The 26,286-nt window shown below is 37.2% G+C and overlaps 1 protein-coding gene across 1 annotated transcript in view; it reads right to left on the reverse strand.

The window, feature by feature from the left end:
• The window catches only part of LOC115624348, a 71,087-nt gene that overhangs the window by 12,634 nt on the left and 32,167 nt on the right, over positions 1-26,286 (reverse strand). Inside the window, exons 6-11 of the mRNA XM_030519001.1 lie at positions 26,016-26,216; positions 21,376-21,527; positions 21,175-21,319; positions 16,319-16,449; positions 6,930-7,089; positions 4,764-4,972 (exon numbers count right to left, since the gene is read on the reverse strand). Coding sequence (XP_030374861.1) covers positions 4,764-4,972; positions 6,930-7,089; positions 16,319-16,449; positions 21,175-21,319; positions 21,376-21,527; positions 26,016-26,216 — 998 coding nt within the window. The remainder of the gene's footprint in view (positions 1-4,763; positions 4,973-6,929; positions 7,090-16,318; positions 16,450-21,174; positions 21,320-21,375; positions 21,528-26,015; positions 26,217-26,286) is intronic.

Consider the following 26,286-nt stretch of genomic DNA (forward strand, 5'->3'; position numbering starts at 1 on the left):
CTCTTACTTCTTCTAAAGGCGCATATACCGTATCGGAATTATCGGAAGTTTATCTGGGTACAGGGTATTTCACTGTCGGGCTTGCTCGACTGTAGCGTTCTCTCTTGTTGTATTTTTAATTGTAGGTGTTTATGTGTAGCGAGTATACCATGAGAGGTCGCACTTTGGTTAGCCCGTCTGATGTAGGTGTATACCAGATGCAATCAAACAAAGAAGCAGATAAAAAGATGCTGCTACTTTTCTCGCCTATGTATTTTAAGCTTAAACACTGTTTTAGTTGCCGACATACGTATTTATGAACATATGTATGTGTGTATGTACATATTTTATTTTTCATTCAAGCGCTGTCTACCTACTTATGTATATATGCGTGTATAGTATGTATTCATTGCATTTCAAAACTATTATGTCTTTTCATTTGCGGGAGCTGAAAATGTAACAGACAGAAGGAGGCGTGGCAGACCCCACAAAGTATATATATTCTTGATCAGCATGACGAGACGAGTCGATCTAGCCCTGCCTGTCCGTCTGTACGTTTGTCCGTCTGTCAGTCTGTCAGTCTGTCCGTATGAACACCTGGATCTCAGAGACTATAAGAGCTAGAGACACCAAATTTTGCACAAAGATGCCCTATGTGTGTACGCTGTGCAAGTTTGTTTTATTTTTTTGATTTTCTCCCCATTTTCCCCCCTATGGGGGTTTCCCGATTTTCCATTCGTATAATCGCCTATATCTCGGAGACTATAAGACCTAGGGACAATTTTAGTCTCAGATGCCTTATGTGAATACGCAGAAAATGCCATATATATATATATATATATATATATATATATATATATATATATAATTGAGCAATGTATAAATGTGTAATTTAGCAAAAGTTGTATTCATGCAAATATATTATGGATTTATGTTAAATTAAAACACATTTCACAAGGTGTTGTTACAAAGGCGGCCAATTTGGCAGCTGACAACACTGAACATCAACACCTACAGAGCTATGAAAAACAATTACAATAATAATAATAATTTAGCCAGCTGCTGTGCAACCGCAAGCAAATGGCACACGCCCAAGCAGCCGACAGTAACATCTTGAGTGCAGTGTGCGTATACGTAATATTTTACAAACCCACAAATTTATGCAACTGTCAAGACGATGCTTAGTAATTTGCGAAGCAAAATAAAACGAAAATGGGGTTCACAACTACTAACATAAACAATAGCGTTTGTTGCAACGACAACAACTGATGTAACTTACACGCATACAATCATATACTCGTGTTCATATATGGCAGACGTAACAGCTAGTATTTTTGCAGCATTTTCAATTTGGTTGCTTTAAGGGTGCACTCTCCAAGACATACATTTACACCAAGTATTTATTTTCATTACATTATTTTGTTTTTATTATATTAATGTTGCCGGTTGACGTTCAACAGAGCGTAAATATTATTACAGTTGCTATAGCAATTCCAGAGGAACAAAAACTACATATTGCTTAAACATAATGTCCATGTCGCACTTGTTGTTTTTAGTGACTTTTCTGGTATCCAGCGTCTGTGCTGGAAATTGTGACAGAAAACAATGCAAGTGAGTGACACACATATGCATGTACATAGAAGAGGCTTAGAAGCGCACATACTCGCATATATATGTACGTGTATATGAGGCATGGCAAAGTGTCGTGTTTACTGCTATTTATATTCCATTTTTCATAACTGCATTTTATATATTTTCTTTGGCCAGTGCTCAACTAATTTTGAACTGTTGGCTGCTAGTTGTTGACAGCCACGCACACAAATATTATTTATGCATTTTAATTAAAATTTTAACATTTAAGTGACACCTAAATGAGTTTACCACAACAATAGCTAGCATTCAGGAAATATTACAGCAATATTAACACTTTTGATGGCAAGTTCATAAACTTTTTAGCTACAACACTGTGCGTTTAAGGCAAATGTCAGGCGCAGTCAATGTAAGCGGAAATTACTGCAAAGAAGATGACATGAAAGCAACCGAAATGAAGACGAAGCAACAGTAGATCGAAAACTCTTGGCAGCCACTGACATATACAGCACCACACAGGCACTGACATAAGTGGTGCCAACGCCCACACCATCGAAATGCGTCTGGGCACAAAACAAAATTAATGAGCTGTTGGATGTCGACTGCCGGTTGCCGCTTTGAGCACAAATCACTCAACAAAAATAAATAGCGCACGAAAAAAAATTGCATAGAAAATCAGCAAAGGAAAATCAGCCAAAACCACCGTCCGTTTAAACTTGGGTTCTGGCAGTCAGACCAGGAAACAGGAAACAGCATATATGACAACAGAACGGAAGGGATTTTTCATATTCAATTGGGGTAAATGATTTATGTGTGCTTCAGAGTGGGCGTGGTTGTGTGTGTGGTTATTAAATACGAATAAGTATAGTCGAGAATGTATGTTGCTTTGTGGCAATGCCTACTCCAATCAGTGCCAAAAGGATTTTGATTCGTCTGCTGCGGGTGTTGAACTTATTTGAATGTGCTTTAGTAGCATGTGGGTGTGCAAGCAAAATCTAAGCTGCAGCTCCGTGCACCTTCTTTGCCCACGCCTTTGGGTTACTATTTGTTGTACTATCAGAATAACCGCTAAAACTTAAGGCCATTATCATAAAAAGAATAAACCAAAACATATCAACATATTTGGTAAAAAAAATGTATTTAAGGCCCTCAATTACTTCTTTTATATTTATGATATTGCTTGATAGAACAACTGACGAGATAAATTTCATAATGTTCCCGATATACAAGTATACATATTTACCTTGCTACACTTAAATTGAAAATTATTTCAAAATCAGAAGATCTTTTCTGGAATCTACAGATGTGTACACATCTCAAAGTACTTGTAGTATGTTTTTTCAAGGCTATATTAGGTTCGTGCAAGGTATCTACAAATGTGTACACATCTCAAAGTAGTGCGTTTTTTAAAGGCTATATTAGGTTCGTGCAAGGTATTTAACAGGCAAGAGGAAGCATATCACTAGCTAACACGAGTTTATACAGAATTTCGTAGATTCTGTCCATATATCAAAAGCTACATAAAGCAAACTTTGCACACTTAATCTATATACAACTATCTAATTTGTTTCAAAATTTGTCCAAATCGCTCAATTCTAAAAAAAAAGTTAGTAACAATACAATTTCACTTTTCACAAGCTGCATTACCAAGTTCGTTCTTATTCTTCCAACTGTTTTCTTATTCGTATAACTCAGTGCCGGAATTTGGTCTGGGTACAGGGTATTTCACTGTCGGACTTTTTTTGGCTGTAGTATAGAATAAAACATTTTCAATGGCTTTGTTTTCTTCTGCATTTATTTCTTTAGCAGGGTAAAATTCACTCACCAGCAAAATTGGTTTGCATGCCTTATGAAATGAATATGAGATGGCAATTAGAAAATCTTGCATGCCTTGTGAAATGAATATGAGCTGGCAATTGGAAAATTTTGCCCGTGTCAGTTCAAATTCTAGTACTCATTGATAGCGAATTGGTTGGACCATTTGCAACGGTCATTGCATTATTTTTGGCGGCCCAAAATGAAATGATGAATATACGATGGCAGTGTGTGCGAAAATTGATACCAATTGGTGCCGTGAGCTGATGGCCAATTGTGTAGCAGATCCAAAGTATACTCGTATCTTACTACTCTTGCTGCTGCTATCACAGAATAGTTGTAATTGGCCATGGTTACGCATAGCTAGCCCGTTTTACTGGTCCCATTTACATTTATAATTGTACAGTATTTGTATTAATTTTTCATGTTACTGGTAATTTTTCAACAACCCCAATTGCCACGCTGGACACTATTAAAGGAAATTCTGTAGATTTTCTAGCTACAACTTTAATATATTCACTACTATTTGACATTTGACTGAATTTGTATTTGTTGCTGTCACTGTTGCTCTGCTATAGCTATTTGCTTTTTGTTTGGTTGTTGCCTTTACTTTTTAATTAGAAACCAGCGTTAACAGAATTTTTAATTAAAATTGCTTTCTGGCAAGTTTGCTTGGCTGTCTGGATAATTGAATGAAGCCCATTACTTGCATGGTGTGTGTCCGATTGTGTGTGTGCTGTTTTTACAATTTTCTTGACAGCGTGACAACAACACACGCACATGTACAGCAGCCTATTAATTAAAATTTTGTCATTTAATGTAGATGCACAAGCACTGTGGCAACAACAAAGCAATGGCAGTTACATGCTCTCGCTTTAGCTACAAATCTACCAGCCTGCCCACACCTTACCCCTCACCCTATCTAAAACTCACGCACATAAACACAACGCAAATGTCAAATGTGTCAATAACAATATCATGTCAAAAAACATGAAATGAAAATTTTATATAGTACGTCACCCCAAACCACAAAATCTTTAACCAAATGAAAATCAATTCCAAGCACGCCCACAACAAAAATGTCGCGCCACTTTCCCCAGACCCGATTCATAATGTGAAGCACTTAACCCGGAGCGCCAGCTCAAAATTATTTATCGGGCGAGTGTCAAGTGCCGTGTGTGTATCACGCATGTTTGTCATTTGTAGTTTGTCATTTTAATAATGCGACAACGTCCATGTCGTGGCATTTATCGCAACGGCCGAATCGGCCTACCGCACCGCCCTGCATTCAATTAGGTCACGCAAATATCAATAGAGATGATTGATATTTTTTCAGTCCGGAGTCGCTGGATTCAAACTCAGTTGCAATGGTTGCTTACCTTAACCGGCGTATATGTTAGCGTAGAACCCTGTGCTGAGTGTGGTCTAAAGCCACTTTGAGGCATATCAAAAGTCTCAGCGGTGTTGTTGAATGACCACTTGAAGTTCTCTGGCGGTGGGAAGGCATCCACTTCGCAAATGATTTCGGCAGCTTCGTTGCGGGCCACACCGTAGATTTTCTTTTGATCCGGCCGGCAAATTGGCTTATCTGGAAGCATAGGAGTTGTGAAGTTGCATTACAAACTTTGATTTTTCAAGTGCATTTTGGTGTTTGGTTCGCTTTTTGTACTGCCGTTTCAATAAGTGCAGTGAGTGACGTAATGCAATCAGGAAATTCAGCCTGCCCTCTTCGCATGAGTAAGCAAACACGCCCAGATCAAAATTGGTCGGGAGAAAAAGAGCTGGCATACCAAAAACCGCACTCAAATCCTAAGTAGAAAAGTTTTTAGGAACAAGCAAAAAGCCCTAGCAGAGTCTACCGTGCTCCTCGACATCGTTCACGTTGCTGTTGTCCATTCAAGCAACTAACTAAACAGACACAGATTCAGATTCAGAGAGCAAGACGAACGGTAAAGCCGAACAGTAGTGGCCAGCAAAAACAAAAACAAAATGCATTGCAAAACAAAGCTCGGCAAAAACTGGTCAAATGTTAAGTGAAAGAAAAACTTCGACACAAAGTTTTGCAATGGGAGGAGCAGTCTGCGCTCGGTCGGAACAACAACAGCAAGAGAAAATTCAATTTCTTTTAATCCTTGCCAGTAAATTCTGCCACTCTTTTTTTGCCGTCTGTATGTGGAAATGGGTAAGGGTATAAATGTTGTTTGTTGTTATAGTTGCAGAGCCGGCAGATGTAAGTAAAAGTTGCAAATTTTAACAAGAAAATGTATTGTAGCAGCTGACAACTGTCGATATTGGCTTGCGGAATGGCCACGATAAGTCCAAAGCTAAAAGCAAGCTGTAAACAAATTTGTAAAAGCAACATAACACAATATCATGGGATTGAGACTTTGCTATGGCTCTCAGATCTGCGTGTTGACAATAAGGTGCCAAAATGTAGCCACACTTATCAAACAAAAAAAAACTCCAATGTACCAAAGCGGAAATTCAATTTAAAACAAAAACGAAGCCACGTTTTAATGTTTTGTTTATGTCCACGAATGTTTGATTAATTTTGATGGTCAAAAATATACAATATTATTGTGATAAAAATAAATATTTCATCTTCTACTTATATTGGTATTATTAATAAGGAATCATACTCGTAAAGCGAGGGCAATAGGTAACAGGAAATTCGAATCATAAAAACCTTACAAGACAGAAATCAAATATCTTCAATGACCTTTGACAGTATATTGCTGGAGCCAAGGCCTGCAAAAGAGGCAGTTATGAAGCGAAATCTGTTTGGCCAGCCCTAATTTGCGCTTTCACTTTTGTGCTGACCTCTTAGTCCAGCCACGGATGCACACTCATATGTGCATAAGCGGTCTGGTCAACATCTCAAGGCACGAAATCAAAGTTGGCATCCACAAAAGTGCACTGTGCGCACTTGAGCGGCAAGTTGAAAGCCACTCCCAATGCACACACACACATTTGGGAATAAGCTCGGGCCACACACAATAACTGGACGTATGCGCAATAAAAGTAACAGTGTAGTGCCTACAAAACCCGTACAATAGAGTCTATGACTATAGCTTGTAGTGTTTGCTGGCTGCTTTTGTTGCTGATCTGTCAACGGTTCACTTCAAAGCGAAAACGGCAACTATTGTGTTGAGAAGTATTCGATTTAAAAGGCTGTTCAGTTGTAGCGTGTACCAAGTTTTTTAAATACTACTAAAGCGAAACAGTCATTTTATGGCACAATAGAAAAGAAAAAGCTACAAAGAAAATTGCTGTCAAAATGCAAATCAAAATAAATGTGATCAGACCTTTAACGATATGCATTACGTTCGCTACGCAATTCGCACCCACACGTAAATAAATACTTGAAAATGCTTTTCCGTTGCGTTGAGGTCCTAAATTGCACACGTGCCTCACCAATTGCTCTCAGCTGACGGTTTGGCCATGTATCGTATTTACGATTACGTGGACATTAAAGTTGCCTACGTATAAAGTATTCTAACCGTACATACGAGTATATGTATTTTCTGATACTCCGTTCTACTTACACATCACTTTCAGCTCGACCACATTGGAGTCCCCATCGCCTTCCACGTTAGAGGCGGTGCATGTGTAGTTGCCGGCCTGGTGCCGCGTGACGCCCTGCAGCGCCAAATCCCCGCTACTTACAATTACGCCAGCGCGCTGATTATGTTGAATTATCTGGTGCTGCAATAAGCCGAATGTACACATACATGTATTAGATAAAACCTGTACCAGTCAAAGCAAAATTGTTTATAATAGACTTAGAGCTAAGAAGTATGAATACATCTGCTTTATTCTTTTTGCACGCTAATTAGCACTTGTTTGTGAGTGTGAGCTGTCATTGTCAAGCATTCCAAGAATAATAGTCACACATATTCACCCATACAATCAAAAGTATAACAGAATGTAAAAATATCATCCTAATTAGAGGTTATTACGCATATTAAGTATACGTCAAGGCAAATGAGCACTGTGTGTTTGAGTAACTATGAACACACATACATCCGTACATAGTATACCTATATGGGTATTTGTATGGGTACATTATTTTTGATGGTAGTTGCGATAAAAACAATGACATCTACAGTCATACCATCCACCACAAAACGACTTAGTCGCACTCTATAGAGTATCTCTAGTTTACCCAATTATAGCGAGAATAATTATTTGCCTGCTAATTAGCTGGTATTTTAGGCTGTTGGCGGTGCGTTAAAGCTTGACTTGTTATTGGTAAGTTACGAATGGCAATAACGGCTCTTTACTCCAATACTTAATAATTAATTAAACTTTTCAAACATACGCACATAGTTACTACCAGATACTGTATTATAACTTGATTTACAAGATCGTGTTATGATTAGCTGAAAATTGCTAAACAGAACTTTAGTGACTACTTTCTGGAACTCGTAGGTCTACTTTCTCTTTATTTCACAGGATTGCGAAATAATTTGATTTAGATTTAACGGCGCTCAGCATAGTCCACTTAGGCTCAAGATCATAGCATTTTATTGGAATTGAGAGTTTAGGAGTTAAATTTACGGTTGAAGAATAACGCGCATATAATAGATATGTATATATGTTTATGCGCGTGCTTATAATACTGCCGTTTCATTAGAGCGCTACGTGTCGGGCATTCTTAACTCAAAATAAGCCAATATTTGCTTAAAGAGCAAATACTAGCACTTGAAATGACGCCGAGCCCTGGTTATCGACACACATGCACAGGCACTCGCGCATACGGGCAAGCGCTTGACCTCTTTACCGCTTTCACAATGTGAACCCAGCGCTTTCCCCAACGCGCCGCCAACAGGCTCACAGCATTGTGACGCATTTCCCCAGAGCCTTCTGCCATTTAGCAGCAAAACAAATTCACACTTTGCCGACGCGAGCACTCACATCACATACACACATCAATACTCACACTCATACTTATACTAAATAGCAGACATGACATAGAAAACAAAAGCCACGAAGGCACCAGCTTTGAAATAAATAAAAATGTGCACAAATATTGTTGGCAAAAGTCAAAAAGGCAACAACAGCTACAATAACCACAATGGCTACAACAGCTACACCAACTAGCAGCCCAACAGTGCTTATGTGACCTTAGCACACATATAAATACAAATATAAACACATTTGAGAGGGAGTGTTCGAGTGTGCGGGCGTACGAGTGTACAAATGTGGGTGTGTAAGTAACTCAAAACAATGCATCACAACACTTTGATAGTAGCATTGTGTCTTCTTTTGTGCGCTTGTATCGCTTGGCATCGGCTAGAAGTAGGCCATCATTTATGTTTTATATACATCGCATATATTTTAACGAAGGTGTGTATGCGAGAATGTGAAATCAATTCCCAAGGATCATACTTCTTTTATTTTGAATTGCGGCCGTAATGGCAACTGTTATGCTACACAGCATGAATTTCTAACATCAAGAGTAATATTTTTTATGCAGGGCAGCATCAACAATACCAATAGCAAATTTACAAAAATGTCAGCAAAACTATCAACCTAAAATAATTGACATTCCTGCTTAACTAGTCATATTCATAGACATACTTATAGTAAGATGTCCGGCCTTTTTATGGTTAAGCTAACTTGAAAGAAAAAGAGGGAAATTATATTTTTCGAGTTTCTTAGCTTTTCTACACTATTTGTAAAGTGTGATAGATTCTACTACATGGTTAATAACTCTTTTCTCAAGTTCGTGTATCCAAAATGGGCTCTTTAAACTATTAAATTTCGAGAGCAAAACAAGCACACAAGCAACAGCACTCACAACAATGGTGCAATATAAATGTTAGTAATTCCCGTAGGAATAACACGGATAGGCTACGGGAACAACAAAAACAACAGTAATAACAAGGACTCTAAGAACATTAACAGAAGAACGTTTAGCTCAGAGTCGTTTTGTAGTCGCAACTGCTGCGCCAGTCGCCATTTGGGCATTTGATTGTAATAAAACAAATAAAAATGTCGCAGGCACAAAAGTAAATAAAGTTCAAGGTTAGCAAAACAGTTTTTTTTTTTTTGGCCAGCATAGGGTTCTTTTTCTTGGCCTGCGTTGCCCCACGGCAACTTATTTCAATAGTTGGAGAGGCAAGGTTGCTCTAGCTGCTGCTGTTTGCCGATTGCCAGCCGGTACATCCGTTGCAGCTTTTCCGCTCTAAATTCTTCACAGTTTTTTCTGTCAGCCCAGGCTCGCCACCCAACATTCAAGTTGAGGCATCATCCCTTTCGGTGAAGGAATTTACAGAATTTTTCTGAATACTGAATGTTGTTGCTGGACCCATTCTAATAAGAAATGTATTTCAGTCGCTTGTGGGCGTGTCATGTTTGTTTGTCACAGCTCGTTTATTCGTCTGTCTGTTTAACTGTCTGTCCCTGTCTGGGCGCCTGTTTGCGTGCGCTGCTTCCAAGTTATAAATACCCAATTAGTGTCCTCTAATTTATTTAATGGTTTGTTTGATTGCATTACCTTTGCTTTCTTTTGTTCTCTCCGTTTGGCCGCTCAGCCTTGGGTCGCACTTCACATTCTCGACCCTTTGCTTTGCCTAATTGGTTATGATTGGTGCCCCGGAAATCAAGCTGAAAATCCTAAGCAAATACATACAGAAGTATACAGTGTATGTACATATGCAAAGAAAGTTGAAATATTTCGTTTGCGCATTTGACTGTCGAAGTTCCTCTTTTTGTAGCCGAAAAGTTTGTTCCGAAGTTTTGCCCTTGTCATTTTCTGTCGGCTTTCTAATCAAATTTTACAGTTATGTATATTTGCTATTTGTTGCGGTTTTAATCAAATGCACAAATAAATATTCATATGCGCACTCGCACACACACACCAAATATACATAAATGTCTTGTATGGATGTATGGGAAATAAATAACTTTTCCTTTGTACCAAATTGAGATCTGCGGAAGCTTCTAACGTTTGCAGCGGCATCTATCAACGTTTCTGATGTTATATACTTCATTTTGTTACTATTCATGCTGTTGTGTATATTGCCACCTCCTCTTGTTAATGAGCACATAGCAAAGTTTAGTATTCATACGCAGTCTCACACATGTACATGTACACCTAAATAACTTTAGCTACAACTGTTTGTCTTCATCCATAGACACACACTCACAACGAAATACACAAAACTTGAATAAAACTAATTGATAATTTAATTTGCCAGCTCAACATCGCTTACATAGTTTTGGTTGTCGTTGCCATCGTCGTCTAAATCGGCTTCGTTGTCGTTGTCGTCATAGATAATTGTTAGCATTTCTAATTTAATAATAACTGATAAACGTCCTAATTTTTGTTTAGCTGCTAGCTGCATTTAATGATTACTATTTTATATTCAAACTAGCAGGTATTGCCCGTCTTAACCCGGCTCAATATATTGTTTCCAATTGTATTTATTTTGTGTGTGCATAACCTACCAATATGTTTTCACCTTATAAGTTACCAGTAGGAAGGCATTTAAGGTATTTAAATGAACATTTTTTGTTCTTGACAAAAAATTGTTCAGTAGTCCGTTACATTTTTGTTCTTGCCAAACTATTTCGTTAAACGAACATAACAAATATTATAAAGCTCGTTTTCCCCCCTTTGGAGCTAGAATTTTCCAAAAGCCTTTCTTAGTGTCCTACACTATGATGGATACTATGAAAGGATACTTGAGTCCAAATTTCATCTTTTACCGTTTGGGCTGTGCGTTGATCACCAATTAGTCAGGACAAACTGTTTTATATATAGAGATAACGCAACGTTTTAAGATAGACTATGTGCAAAAAAGGGGAATAATTATAAGGGTATATCCTAATTTTAAATTCACATTTGAGTCAATACGGTCACGCACAAACTCGGAATATGAAACACGGCACTCGTGTCAATGCCGTGCAGCGATGAGCCACGATCAAAAAGCACTGACAATTCTCATCTCAATTTGCTAGAGTAAAACTTTCGATAGTTGAAGCCACCGATACCATCAAAATATCGAAGTTAGAATGCAATTAGCAGAATATTTAAATAATAAAATCTAATTATTTATTGATTTTATTTAGTGTTTATTTAAATAATAAAATCTAATTATTTATTGAGATCAATAAGAACAAATCATATACATACATACATCTGCCCGCAATGCGAAGCAGAATATGCGTAGCACCGTTATTCGGTTTCTGCTTTACTATCGCTTACGCAGTCGTTGCCTAGCGACGGTAACTGTAAACCTTTTGGCGTTTTGCCTTTGCAATTAACATTAAATGGTCAAAAGAGAAGAAGAGCGAGCCAATGACTTGCAGTTGTTGTTGTTTTTAGAGCATTATTTTTTTTATAATCAAACAACTGTGTTCGATTGCCCAATGTATACATTAATACGAATGTACATACATGCTATATTCATACACGGGCATACATATGTATGTTTCTCTTTACTTTTTCAACCGTACGTAGAGAACCGCACACATAGACACGAACTGTTGCTTGTTGTGTGTGTGAGTGTGTGTATGTGATGTCCCCAACTATTTGATATTTGTTGTTGCTGCATAAAGTTATTAATGAAAACCCTAATGCCAAATGCACTAAACAAAGAAAAAATTACTTTTAAAAATGTTATATAATTTTCAATTGATTAACATTCTTGCTCTGTCAGTGCAAGACGAATGTGCATACATACATACATATGTAGATACATATGTACATACATAGATGTGCACATATGTATGGACATTCACACATTAGTGTCTCACATTTTGCTTTGGCTATTTCAATCGTTTGCACGCAACTACACGAACAGCTGCTTGTGTGTGTGTGTATGTATGTATTAGTTGTCCCCAACTGTTTGATATTTTGTATTGTTTGTTCTGCCTGCTTTTGTAAAATGCATATTTTGAAAATCCTTGAATACAAAGTTGTAAATTTAGTTACGTAGATTACATTACCCAAATTTTAAATCGATCGGACTAAATTTATAACACAAACTTTTCATTTGAAATAGTGAATAAATATTAAAACCCCAATAATTCAAGCTCCAACACAAATTTCGAAAATCTAAGTACGCAGTTTTGTTTGTATTCTTTAATTGATTTTAGAAACTAAGTTTTAAGTCGATCGGTTAAAAAATGCGGATTTTTCAAACAAACTTTGGAGCCACTTTTCCCCCTTTGGAGGTAGAATTTTCCAAAATCCCTTCTTAATGCACATTAACACTATGATAGGATACTTGACCCCAAATTTCAGCTTTCTAGCTCTTTTCGTTTGGGCTGTGGGCTGATTTTTCATACAAACGTTGGAGCCTGTTTTCCCCCCTTTGGAGCTCGAGTTTTCCAAAATCCCTTCTTAGTGGGCACCTAGACTATAAAAGGATACTTGAGTCCAAATTTCAGCTTCCTAGCCTTTACCGTTTGGGCTGTGCGTTGATCACCAATCAGTCAGTCAGTCAGTCAGGACAAACTGTTTTATATATATAGATTATATTTCGCGTAAAGCGAAGTTCCAAAGTTGAGAAAAACTGCAATGAAGATGAACTGGCGAGGGAAGGTACCGCATGCATCCTTCCAGACATGGAAGGCATTGGCATGTCGCTAACCTCTCTCCATCTCCTCAAGGACACAATGACGCTGGGCTGACACCCATCAGTGTACCAAAACAAATTCGAAATTCCAAGAATTAAGGGAGTGAGAGAAAATCACTATTTGCATGGGAGAGGGGGGAGGGAGGGAAATTCCAAAATACAAATTTTCTGCGTATTCACACAAGGCATCTAAAATTTGGTGTTCCTATAGTCTCCGAGATATAGGCGATTATACGAATGGAAAATCGGGAAAACCCCCATAGGGGGGACAGTCCGGCAAGCTATGCCCCTACTCACAGCAGTGGTGAACAGTGATTCTGTCCGTAGCCAAAAATATAAGATTTTAGTGAGGGGAGAGAGAGCTCACTTGAGATTAAAAAGTAAAAAGTATTATAATTAGCGCATAATACTAGAAAAGGATTGTGCATGGCGTAATCACTAGTGCATCTGTTAAGTTGAAGAGGCAGAAAGTTCCTAGTTGATCTAGGAGGAACCGAAAAATTGATACGACCTAAAAGTATAGAGGAATCAACATCTCCGACAATCAATTTGTGGAGGAACAGAACACCAAGAACTATTCTACGGTGAGCTAAAGAACGCAGGTTAATAAGGAGAAGTCTACTGGAGTATAAAGGTAATCGTAGATTAGGATCCCAGTTTAGACCACGAAGAGCAAAACCGACTCAATGCGATCCTGATACAATTTATACTGAGAACACTAAACAATTGAGCAGTATTCTAGCACTGGCCGTACTAGAGAACTGTACAGTAACTTGGTGGTGTAGGGGTCGTTAAATTCTCTGGACCAACGTTTAATAAAACCAAGAACACCCTTAGCTTTGTTAACGATAGTTAACTCCAAGATCTTCAACTGTAAATATACGTTGTAATGGTATATTGTCAATCGCGTACATACTTTATGGGATCGGCGGTGCTTCCTTCTCCCTTTGCACAAACCTTTTACCCTACGGGTACAGGATATCAAAATGAGTTATCACAAAATAATAGCCAATATACACAGTTGTTGAGAAATTCAATAAACAGCTCTAGACAAGCAACGAGCAAAACATGCTTTGTGCTGATTAATTAAATTTTGACTTTTAATTGAATTTGTGTCAATGTTGCGCAAAACGGTGCGCCAATTAACAGTTGACTTTTAACGAAGGCCTTCTCTTTGTCTTTATTAAAATGCAACTAACTGTTGTTGTTAGTTTTGTTGCGCTACAGCTCTCTAATTCCAAGCTCAAGACATTTGCATGCTACTTACTTACATTTAGCCTTGAACTCATTACGCTGCGGCCGCGTATCTTTCTGCGTTCATATGCGTACGTAATGTGCATGTGTCTATCTGTTTGTATGTATTTATGTCTGTATATGCACATTTGTGTCAGTAGCTCTCTCTGTTAGTGTGTTTGCCGATGCGTCTCTTTGCCTGCGACGTTTTATTTCACTTCCATTTTTGCGCCGCACTAACTTTTATTGTTATGGTGCGCCAACATGCGAAGGCTGCCAAAAGGGGGAAGGTTCGGTCAGCTGTAGTGCCGAGTGTGAGCGAAAATGATGATTGCGAACATAGCGAAAAAACAGCACTCACAGAAGTAGCTGACTTACTAACTGTTTAGTTTGCTTACCAACCAACACTAGCTGTAGCTTAACCCACACTCACGAGCACCCTTAGACAAACACATCAACACGCAGTAGTATTATTATTGTTGTTGTGGCTAGTGCTGCTGTTGCTTCGTCTATTTTCAGTTCATTTGCATTTAACACTTAATTGTCTATTTGCAGTTCTTTTTACTCAACAATGGTATACGCTATAGACAAGAAAATAATATGCTAGAGTCGAGCGGGGTCAACTCTTAAATATAATGTACCCACTCCCTCAAAAAAAAATATAAAAAAAACATTTTTTAAATTACTTTTCCAAAATATTAAATAAGATTGATTGTATATTCAATATATACATAAGAAAAGACATATATGTATGTATGTATATGTAGAGGGTATAAAAAGTACACTTCAAAAAATTAATAAAAGAATGTAAATAAATGTGCCACCTGTTTCAATTGTTTGCTCGCAGTTTGTAATTGATTTCTGATTCTAGCAGAAGTTTTTGTTGTAAATGTAGTTGTAATGTTTCCGATATAAAATTTGATATATACTTGTATGAAGCAGAACAGCTTCAAACATAAGGTAACCGGCATAGTAAGACAACATCAACCGGCATAGTAAGCCAACATCAACATATTGCTTAACTCGGTCAGATCAGCTTAGTAACATTTCAGTGCTCCAGTATACCATACACTTTATCCACGGCACATTTTTCCATTCATACTCACACACTTATGCATTGCATGCATGTTGAACTTGATTTAGGGTAGTACTGCCAGCTGTTTTCATTCGTAACTCTGCTTATGGCAAAACTTTTGGCTACCGCTAACTTTCTTGTTTATTTATTACCAAGTGCCAATATTGCTGTTGGTGTTATTCTTCAGTTCATTCGTTGTTGTTTGTTTGTCGTGCTCTGCTCGACCTGAATTTTTTCTCCTTTTTATTAATAAGCATTCAAAATATTCCATCACTTGAACCATATCTGCTTATTTCTTATAAAAATATCGCACACTTATGTATTATTCTTGTCGTTTTTTCCAGTTACGAGGATGTTATTACCGTTGTTGTAATCGTTTGTCTTGCTCACTAATTTGTGTACTACTTGTAAAACTAATAAACAAATAATTTAGCTTGTAAAGTTTTACATGCCTGCCGACGCTGAGCACTTTACTCAATTGCCTTTAAATAATTGGCCAATAATTCAGTAAAAATAAGCACTTTATTTTCGGTTTCATTATATTCATTGGCAGGGTTCTTTCTCCAGCCACGTCATTATCTTGGGAATTGTTTTCTGCCAATTCTTTGTCCGCTGCTCTTGAGCTAAGCTAAGCAAGGCTGGAAGTCTGAGCATACATACATATACAAGTCAATTTCCGTTAAGTGCATGCAAGGTCATGCACATTTAAAAGTCAGTGTAATTTAATACTAAATGAATGTTAGTTGGAAAACTGTTCAAAATACAATTGCATTGCTCAATTTTCTTTTTCCCAAACAGCAACTTAGCTTAAAGCCTAACTAAATGACGCATTTACCGTATGAAATACTCAGCAAGCACAATTAAAACCAGGTAGACAATTTAAGCAGAGACGAGCTATTGAGAAAAAGCATCAAGCATAATTTGTATCCTCTTAGTAAATGTCAGAGCTTAAAACGTTTACCCACTCTGCTACAGCTCTGGCACAGACCCTCTGCTTTTTTTGGTTCATAAATATTTAAAAGTGTTTTGAACTTACATTATGTTTCCATACAACTTTATAAGCAGCTGGATTTGCATGCACTTTACACTCGAAGTAAACATCGTCGCCTTCCTCTATATCCTCGGGATTTAAATTTGAGCCAAGATCCAATTGTAAGGTGGGTATAACTGCAAAACCAGAAGAAATATACAAATACGTATAGTGTTAGAGTATTTACGTGTCATTTGCATTTTGTGTTTTCTAGTGTAAAGCAAACTATTAATACAGCAAAGAAAACAACGGACGGCTGTCTTAACATACAACTCTTAGTGAAGAAATGCTGGACAGCCACAGAATTTGCTGTTTGCTTTTGGCTGTTTGTGCAAAGTTTTCTACACCCTCCCACACACACCAACGCACCAAAGGAAAGAGGTTAATCTGCGCTTATCTGTGATTAGTGTCGCTTTTTCATTTTCTTTGCCAAGTTGCTTGCCTATTGCGCCTGTCTTGCCAACTACCTTCTTCCAGTTGTTTATTATTATGCGCTTCATTGTTTTTGCTGATTTTTGTGCCACTTGCCAACATATTTTCTTGTTGTTATTGTCTATTCGGTGCTGTTGTTGTTAGTAGCAGTTTTGTACTCAGTCTTGGGATTTTCTTACGCTTTGCCCACGCCAGGTTTTAAACAACTTTCTTTAAGCCGATTTCGTCTTGGCACAGACTTGTTAATGAAAATGAGATTCGTTTTGCCAGCAAGAAGTTCCAAGGAAACTGTTTATGCGCAGCCAAATTCAGCTTCAGCTCAATTTCGTTTGCTTTGCATATCTTAAAGGGTTTGGCATGTGCTCAACAAGTTCATTATTGTGCTGACTATAAGCTGCAGTCAAAAATAGTTAGCCAGCGTCAGCAGCAACTTCAAAGTGACTTGAACCACACTAGTGTGGCTTGATGAGCTTAAGTGGTAATAACTGTCACTGGCCTGCCCAACTATATAATACCATTTTCAGCTAATGCATTTTGTGGTCAAAAGCAGATAGACGAAAATTTTTCGTACAAAAACCAAAGCGTAGCCAAAGCCAGTAACTGCAGCTTAACTTAACTACTTTTGAGTGCTACAATATGTTGCAGCCAGGCCAACGGCACATGCTTCTTCCCGGTCTCGACAATATTAAATTATGCCTGACTACTGGCAACTCTATTGGCTTAGGTCTGTCATTAAAGGTCGGACATACAATTTATTAATTTAAAATAAATTTTTTTGAAGCTTTTACATTTTGAATTATAGTTATATATGTATATGGACTTTTACCTGCTACTCAAATCTACGAAAAATCTACGTCACCCACTCCCCCGCTATTACTGAGTACCGCTATTTTCCATAACTCCCGTAATTCTTAGAATTTCGAACTCAAATTTGGCAATTACATCCAGTGTGTGGTTATTTGTCCGTATGGCAAGTTTCATCATCATTCTGAAGTTATATCCATAAACATAGTCTCTGCCGAAGCTGTTGTTGCTTTGATTCAAATTTGTCATGCTTACATACATGCATAACTTGACTAGCCTAGGGCTTAGGGGAACCTTTATGCCAAGTTTGGTTAATCTTGCTCTTGTACTTTTTGAGATCCTTGCGCTCATCCAAACGGACAGACGGACAGTCGGACATGGCTATATCGACTCGGCTTGTCACCCTGATAAAGAATATATATACTTTGTGGGGTCTGCCACGCCTCCTTCTGCATGTTACATACATTCGCACGAAACTAGTATAGCCTTTTACAGGTTATAAAAGTGCTGCTTGTACAAATATGCTCTCCCCTATTCATTGCAATTATTTTAAAGGTTTAAAATAAAAATTGACTAAAATAATATGTATATATTATAGTATATAGTATGTATATTCATACTCATATTTTCATACAAAATACCTAAATAATAAAAGGTACATAAATAATTAATTAAGGTCATAATCGATTTCGGTACGGTCACAATTTGTTGCCACATCAGTCTTAAATGCTCTGTTTTCTCGGATTCTGGCCTTTTCTCATTTATTTGCTGAGTCATTATTATACCCTGTACCCCTAGGGTAAAAAGGGTATATTAGGTTTGTGCAAAGTATGTAACATGCAGAAGGAAGCATCTTCGACCCCATAAAGTATATATATTCTGAATCAGCATGACGAAAGAAATCGATCTAGACATGTCCGTCCGTCCGTCCGTCTGTCCGTCCGTCCGTCTGTCCGTCTGGATGAACGCAAGGATCTCAGAAACTATAAAAGCTAGAATAACCAAATTTGGCATCCAGATTCTCCTAGGTCCGAGAAAGGACGAGTTTATTTTATTTTTTGGAATTTTCCCCCCCTTCCCCCGCTACAGAATAGCGTCAATAGCGTCCACATTTCAAATGCTACCTAAACCAAACTTTGCACACATAATTTATATATAATTGTCTACTGTTGTTCAAAATTTTAATTCGGTCAATTCTAAGAAAAGTTATTAGCAAAACAAATTCTCGCCAGTACAACCCCCACAAACTGCAGCAACAAGTTCGCTCTTCTTCTTCCTCTTTTTGCTGCTGCTATGGGCGCATATAACTCAGTGACGCAAGTTTACCTGGGTACAGGGTATTACACTGTCGGGCTTGCTCGACTGTAGCGTTCTCTCTTGTTTTTATTGCGGATATGACTTTAATTTCAGCCGTTTCCTTCTGATTTCATTTTTACACTAATTCGAGTTGATTGTGTGGAAAATAAAATCTTTACTTTATTTTTTGTGCCTTTTTTAGGTATTGCATGGGCAAGAACGGCGAGGGAAAAGTGGGGTGTCTTGGTAGGCATATGCCAAAGGTCAAGATTTATAGAGCGAACTGAGGAAACTGCTGAAAATTCAATGTAATTTTTACGGTAGTTTTATTGTGCACATATACTTTTTGAGTAAATATGAATGAGAGCACCTTTTGTAATTACAGACGGATGTTATTGGCAAGCAAAAACAGCTATAGTTCAATGAATAACAAGTAAAAAAGCTAAAGTCGGGTGTCCCGACTTTGAAATACTCTGTACATATGTTTACAATAATTATAGAAAATAAAAAAAATTAAGAAAATAAAAAAAAAATTTGATCGATTTTACCTCTCTCGGTATTCGAACTCACGTAAAGGGTGTATAATTGCACATTTACATAGCAATTGCGTCTGTGTGAGTGTATGTATGCCTATGCGCATTAATTCGTGTCTGTGTAAGCATTTTCGCAGTCAACCAAACAGCAACATCAACAACAGCCGCGGGCAGCGCTTGAGCAGCGCTGCAGCAGCGCTGCATCAGCAAATATATTTATGGCTATAACTTCTTGTTAAATCGGTCTATCATAATGAAATTTGGCATACGGACATATAATAACTAACTGGGGGTATTTCCAAAATTTTAGTTCGAAATTCCAAGAATTACGGGAGTTACGATTTGCGGGGTAGAGGGGGGAGGGAGGGGAATTCCAAAATATACATTTTCTGCGTATTCACATAAGGCATCTGGGACTAAAATTTGGTGTTCCTAGGTCTTATAGTCTCCGAGATATAGGCGATTATACGAATGGAAAATCGGGAAAACCCCCATAGGGGGGAAGTGGGGGGGAAAATCAAAAAAATAAAACAAACTCGTATAGAATACACACATAACGCATCTTCGTGCAAAATTTGGTGTCTCTATCTCTTATAGTCTCTGAGATCCAGGTGTTCATACGGACGGACAGACGGACAGACGGACAGACGGACAGACAGACAGACAGGGCTAGATCGACTCGTCTCGTCATGCTGATCAAGAATATATATACTTTGTGGGGTCTGCCACGCCTCCTTCTGCCTGTTACATTTTTCAGCTCCCGCAAACCTAATATACTCTTGTACATTTCATGTACAGAGTATAAAAAGATCCCAAGTACTTTACAAACCATAAACTGATGTTTCGTTTCATCACTTACTTGGCTGCAACTACAGCTAAGATTTCAATTTGCGTCGGTATCGTCCCCTTCATAATGCAAACAAAATGTGCTAAAAGAAGACACAAAATTTTCTTATAACTACAACAGCGTAAAATCACAGGAAGAGCAGGGGCAGAATATTTTAAGCACGCTATAAACATGTAAATGAGCATGGAAATTGAAATTGTTATCTAATTTTTTATATCAGCAGCGAAGACGATGGCGGCAGCAGCGCGTAAAAATGAAAGTCTGCTTCAAGGCGCTGAACGCAAAGGGAACACCATTATGTTTGTGTTGTTGTTGCTGATGCCGGCGTTGAAAGGAGTAAAAGTTTCATGGCAACGATGCGGCAAGCTCTTAGATAATAGACGTGGAAACTGTTTGGCTGCATACTCTTTTACCTTCTTCCGTATTCATTCCCCCTTCGCGATGCTGTTGATGACGTTAACAGTGAACTCTACATGGCTACAAGACGTAACAGACTATTGAAACATAAAGCGTGTATAAATGGGGTTTGGTGTGCTACCGCTCGACCATATAAAAAACTTAGATGCTGGCTTTTTTAATATTTTGCATAGAAATTTTTATTAAGAAACTTTAGTCGAAATGTGCCCTAGAAGCCTGCACTTTGTATATTCGCTTTTCACTTTGTGGCATTGTCGATTTTATGCTGCTGCTGTTCTGCTATTCTTGGGTTGTTATTGTTCGTAGGTGGGTTGTTAGGCAATTTTTGGCTCTGCCACCATAAAACAAACGATTGACATTCGAGGCTGAGTGCCACAAAGAAACTCTCTATGAGATTTATATGTAAATCAAGCAAAGTATTGATTTTATGTTTGTGTTGCGTAATTTATGAGTGCATTGGTTATAAACCAAAAGAATCGTAAAATATGTGCAACTATATCGGTCAGTGCTAAAAGGAGAAAAAATATACTTACAAAATACATTCAGTTTCATGGCAGTTTCGCGTATACCGTTGCGTACCAGCTCGTTGGTGGCGCGGCATGATAACGCTTTACCATGATCCTCACGGGTGGGCGTGATCGAAAGTACAGAGGTGCTTACATTGCCATCCTCGGAGACCTACAAGATTGCAGGTATAGGGACTTATTTTGCGAATTATTATATTCCTTACTCACCTTCTGGCTGTGTCCATGTAGCTCCAAATTTCCCATCCACCATGTGATTTTAGCCGGTGGCCTTGAACCAATGGCCTGACATTCAATCTCATACTTGCGATCCGCTGACATAGGCTGATTGTTAAAACTTATTTCCACCAGTAGTGGACGCACTACGAAATAAAAAGCGGATAAAAACAATTTATATTTTCATGTCAGTTCGCATATATGATGTGGGGCGTGCGCATCCATTAATTTGATATTTAATTCGATATTTAATTATTTGCTTTAATGTCATCGTAGGTTTTCTATTTACACAAATTTTCATTTTGTTTATTCATTCAAATTGTGTGTGAAAAACCGAAAACGTAATGCAAATGACAAGGAATACAATTAAAATTAATTGCAACAAATTACGACTGCAACATTTGGGATGCCAATTGCTACAACAAAAACAATTGTAATACCAAAACACGATGGCAATGCGTAATGTTTAATTTGCCATATATTTTCATACGTGTATAGGTATACGTAAGTATGCTATACTTGTTACCATATAAAATACATACGATTGGAAAATGCTCAATGCCTAACTAAAAAGTCAGACATATAGAAAGCTGAAAGCTAACACCTGACATCAGTTCTCAAGTAAACAGTACTGTGTTTATAAGTAATCAATGAGATGAATGGAGATCAGCTAAATGAATTGTGTCTGCTTGCCTATTATTTAATTTGTTAATAAAGTTAACTTGAATTTGATCATCAGATCTCCTTTCATATTCGAACAAATATATACAAAAATTATTTCAAATAAACAATGAAATGAACATAGCCTTTAATCTTCAATAAAAGCGGCGTATTTATTTTTAAATCCAATCATTCGTTTGATAAGAATTTAAAAAAAAGCTTCATATTCATAATCGTTATTATTCATAGTCACTTTACAAATGTACATACATATAAATTTACATTTGTAAGTATGTTTAGTGTATACCTAGAAAAATGAAAAATAGCTCCCGACCCTCCGCAACCTCTCCAATATATGTATATCTGCGACCATTCATGAGTAAACACAATAAGCATATTTGCCAAAATGCATAAAATAAACAAATAAACAAACAATTGAATAAATCGGCAAACACAAACCCGAAGCACGTATCGCATAGAAGTTCATTATCGCGTTTACACGTTGCAGTTGTCGTTTTACATAATATTTTATTTATGGCGTATTTGCTAACGGCCTATGTTTTAGTAAATTCATTTTAAATTATAAATTACGTTGTTCGTTTTTGTAAGCATTTATATTTCTATAAATTGAACATTAAATTGTGCGCTGGTTTGGTTTCGATAGATGCTTTGACCACGCCAGTCAACTAAAGTATTTTTATGTCTATGTATATGTGAATTTACTGCGGCTTGCCACGCATTTTATACGTCGATTATGTTTGAAAATCAAAAAAGAAAAACATAAAAACAACATTTAAAAAAACGCTAAAGTAAAATACATTTTTTACACTATATTAATTTATTTTTTCCCATTTTAATGTAATTCTTTCCACAATTTTTTGTTTTTGCTATGTTTGAATGCAGCACGGACGCACCTTACGTACGGGTATTGTTGAATACTTACACACAGTTATTGCTGTTGCACACACTTTCCGCGTTTCATTGTAATTGAATTAATTATGCGAATTTGCATTGAAAAATCATTTAAATGTTTAATTAAAGGCATTACAAAAACTGTGTAATTATGCAAAAGCATTTTAAATGCTTAAATAGCTTAATGGTTACACTAAAAAGCAAGAAAAAACACTACAGTCGAGCGAGGCCAACTGTTAAATACCCTGAACTCAAACAAACTTTCCCCGCTGAGTCATATTAATTTGTAATTATTGGAGAATCATCATAATCAAAGAGCAAGAACGCCACTTCAAACTTCGCATCACACAATCATATACATACAAGGGCGTAGGCAGGGGGGCAGGGGGAGGGCAGAGTTTTGCCATATAAAGTCGACCACAGACTCGTTATTTTGATGCACTATTTCGCCTTAAAATGGAACTTAGTTGGATTTGTTGAAGTTTTTCCATTGATCATATGCATAAATTATTTTTTAAATGCATTTTAATTTATATATAGCTGCCCAAGGGGTAGTGTGGTCTTGCATCTTATTGAATTATGCATTGATTGTGCTCATTGGATACTTGCATATACATACGTGTTATTTCAAAAAATCAATCGAAAAACCTTCAACTTTGGCCTTGATCCTTCAGCAGCCGACATTTAAATCACAAAAAAAATATATTGCCGAGTAAAACGTACTTGACAAGTGGATCGGCATGTGGGGCATTGGCATTAATTATCTAATTCTTGTTGACGATAAAATTAACTAATTACAGTCTCACTTAATATTCAACATTTGATTTTGTTTTTTTTTTTTCTTTACTGCACGCACAAAATAAATGCCACGCAATGTGCTATCGAACCTTTGTGGTGCCCCTCAAGGCCATCTATTTTGACAAGTCAATGGCAACAGAAATTTATGGATGAATTAAAAAAACTTTCCAGTAACTATTTTAAACAACAGAGAACGCTACAGTCGAGCAAGCCCGACAGTAAAATACCCTGTACTCTCCACAAAAAAGGCAAAATTTAAAAAAAATTATTAAAACCAATTTAATTAATTAATTTAATTAAATTAAAAATTTGCAATACATATGTACATACATATCAAAGTGAAGACATGTTTATGTAAAGTTTCAACAGCATACATTTAAATCATCGTGTCTATGCGTGTTTATATAAGGAATAAGTCGAAGCAGCAACATCAACAGCTGCGGACAGAGCTTCGGCAGAGAGTATATTTATGGCTATAACTTAAAATACCAAAAATTACGGGAGTTATGGCAAAAATACAAATTACGGAGGAGTAGGGGGATGCATCGAAAAAACATTTCAAACTCGTACTTTCTCGGTCTTAGGATCTAGATACCAAGTTTGGTTATTCTAGCTCATATACTTTCTGAGACCCTTGCGTTCATACGGACAGACAGACGGACTCGTCTTGTCTTACTGATCAATAATATATATACTTTGTGGGGTCTGGCACGCTTTCTTCTAAGTGTTACATACATTCACACAAAACTTGTATACCCTTTTACCCTTTGGGTACAGGGTATAAAAATTTTGATTATCGTAAAGAAAACTGCCGGCACACTTCTTTGCTGTTTTTACACTAGGTTTATTAATATTTTGTATTCTTTATTTTATATTCTTTTTTATTGTATAATTTGTATGTATTGATATTTATTTAACCGTAAAACGAAATTTCTGAGCGCCTTCGTTATTGACATATTAGCTTTTTTTATATTTGTGTTTATTTGGCGACACTCCCATTCATGTGTGGGCGCCTACGTGTAAGCTAGAATATGGAATATGCATATCAGCAGCTGTTGCCAAAAGCGTCACAGCAGGTATTAGCCAGCATCCTAACCAAAAATTGACAGCAATTGCTTTTTGGGGGACTCAAAGTCATTGCAATTGCTATAAAACTCAATGGCAAACAGTAGACAGCTAAAACACAGCTTTGCGGCATGTTTCTGATCGCACATACATATGTCTAATGCCCAATGAAGAACATATCGACAAGGGTACATTTTGAGTTTATTGTGAGTAGAAAACACAAATGACGCTGCTCTTATAAGTTCCAGTTAAATTTTTGAAATGTTTAATTTTATACAATGAACATCCTTGTTGTGCCCATTGTGTCTGACATGTGTCTTCCCATACGTTAAAAACGTTGATGATAAAAACAATACTCTCTTTAAAATACAAATTAGGGTATAAAGATCACATGACTCACAAATTGCCTGCAATTAAATTCAATTTCAAAATTCGAAAAAGGCGCGCAAAGGATATTTTAAAATTGTCACTAAAATAACAAATCCGTTTACAAAATAAACCCCAGTACGTTGGATAAATGGAATACAGTATTCGAAAAAGTGTGCATACATATGTATGCATGTGCTCAGCCAAACAATATGGATTCCAAAAAAAGGTTGGATTTTGGGCAGGGGGTAAAAGGCTTGCTCAAAGTTACGTATACGCACGAAATTTTAAACTGCTTTTTGTTGTCATTTTGCATTTGGATTGTTATTTTACGCTTTTGTTTTTGTTTTTGCTGCATTTTATTATATTTGCATAAGCCATTTTATTATCTATTTTTTGCTCGACGCCGACCAAGGACGGCTTGTTGGAGTTCAGTTTTTGCTTTGCGACCAGCTCCACGTTGTTGTTGCTATTATACGTTTTATCTGCGCAGCTATTTGTTAAAAGTTTTATCGGAACGCTTAAAACTCACGGTAGCAACGAAAACATTAAAACAAAATTTTAAAAATTCTCAACAAAATATAACAAAGTAAATAAATACATAAACTGTTTGGCAAACCATTTTGAGTAGCATATTTTGTTGGGTATAGTATAGTATATTTGTGTGAGCGGCTTTTTGTGTATTGTTGGGGACTACGAACTCAATTTAAAACTTGTTTATGCCTTGTCGACGTTGAGTGCAGTTGCCTGCGCATTAAGGCCAAGAGCACAATAGTCGACACCTTGCTTCACCAACAACAACAAAAATTATGCTTCCTTTTGGAAATACTCACGGTATAGCTCGATAGTGATATTGGTGGCCACATATTTCTTGTGGAAGTTGCTCGCTTGACACGTGTAGACCGCATGCTGGTGTATGCGTGACAGGTTGCGCACGACTAATTTGCTGTTGATGGTGCCGTCATAGGTGTAATCGACGACGCTGTTCTGTAGTTGGCCATTCATCAGCCAGGTGACAGTTGGCGGCGGCGAGCCTGCGGTTGAAAGAGGAGAAAACGGGTGTTTGTTTTATAGAGCTTTATATTATATGCACATATACAATTT

Source organism: Scaptodrosophila lebanonensis, unplaced genomic scaffold (assembly GCF_003285725.1).
Source record: "Scaptodrosophila lebanonensis strain 11010-0011.00,11010-0021.00 unplaced genomic scaffold, SlebRS2 tig00000053-arrow-pilon, whole genome shotgun sequence".
In the NCBI taxonomy this organism is placed as follows: Eukaryota; Metazoa; Arthropoda; class Insecta; order Diptera; family Drosophilidae; genus Scaptodrosophila; species Scaptodrosophila lebanonensis.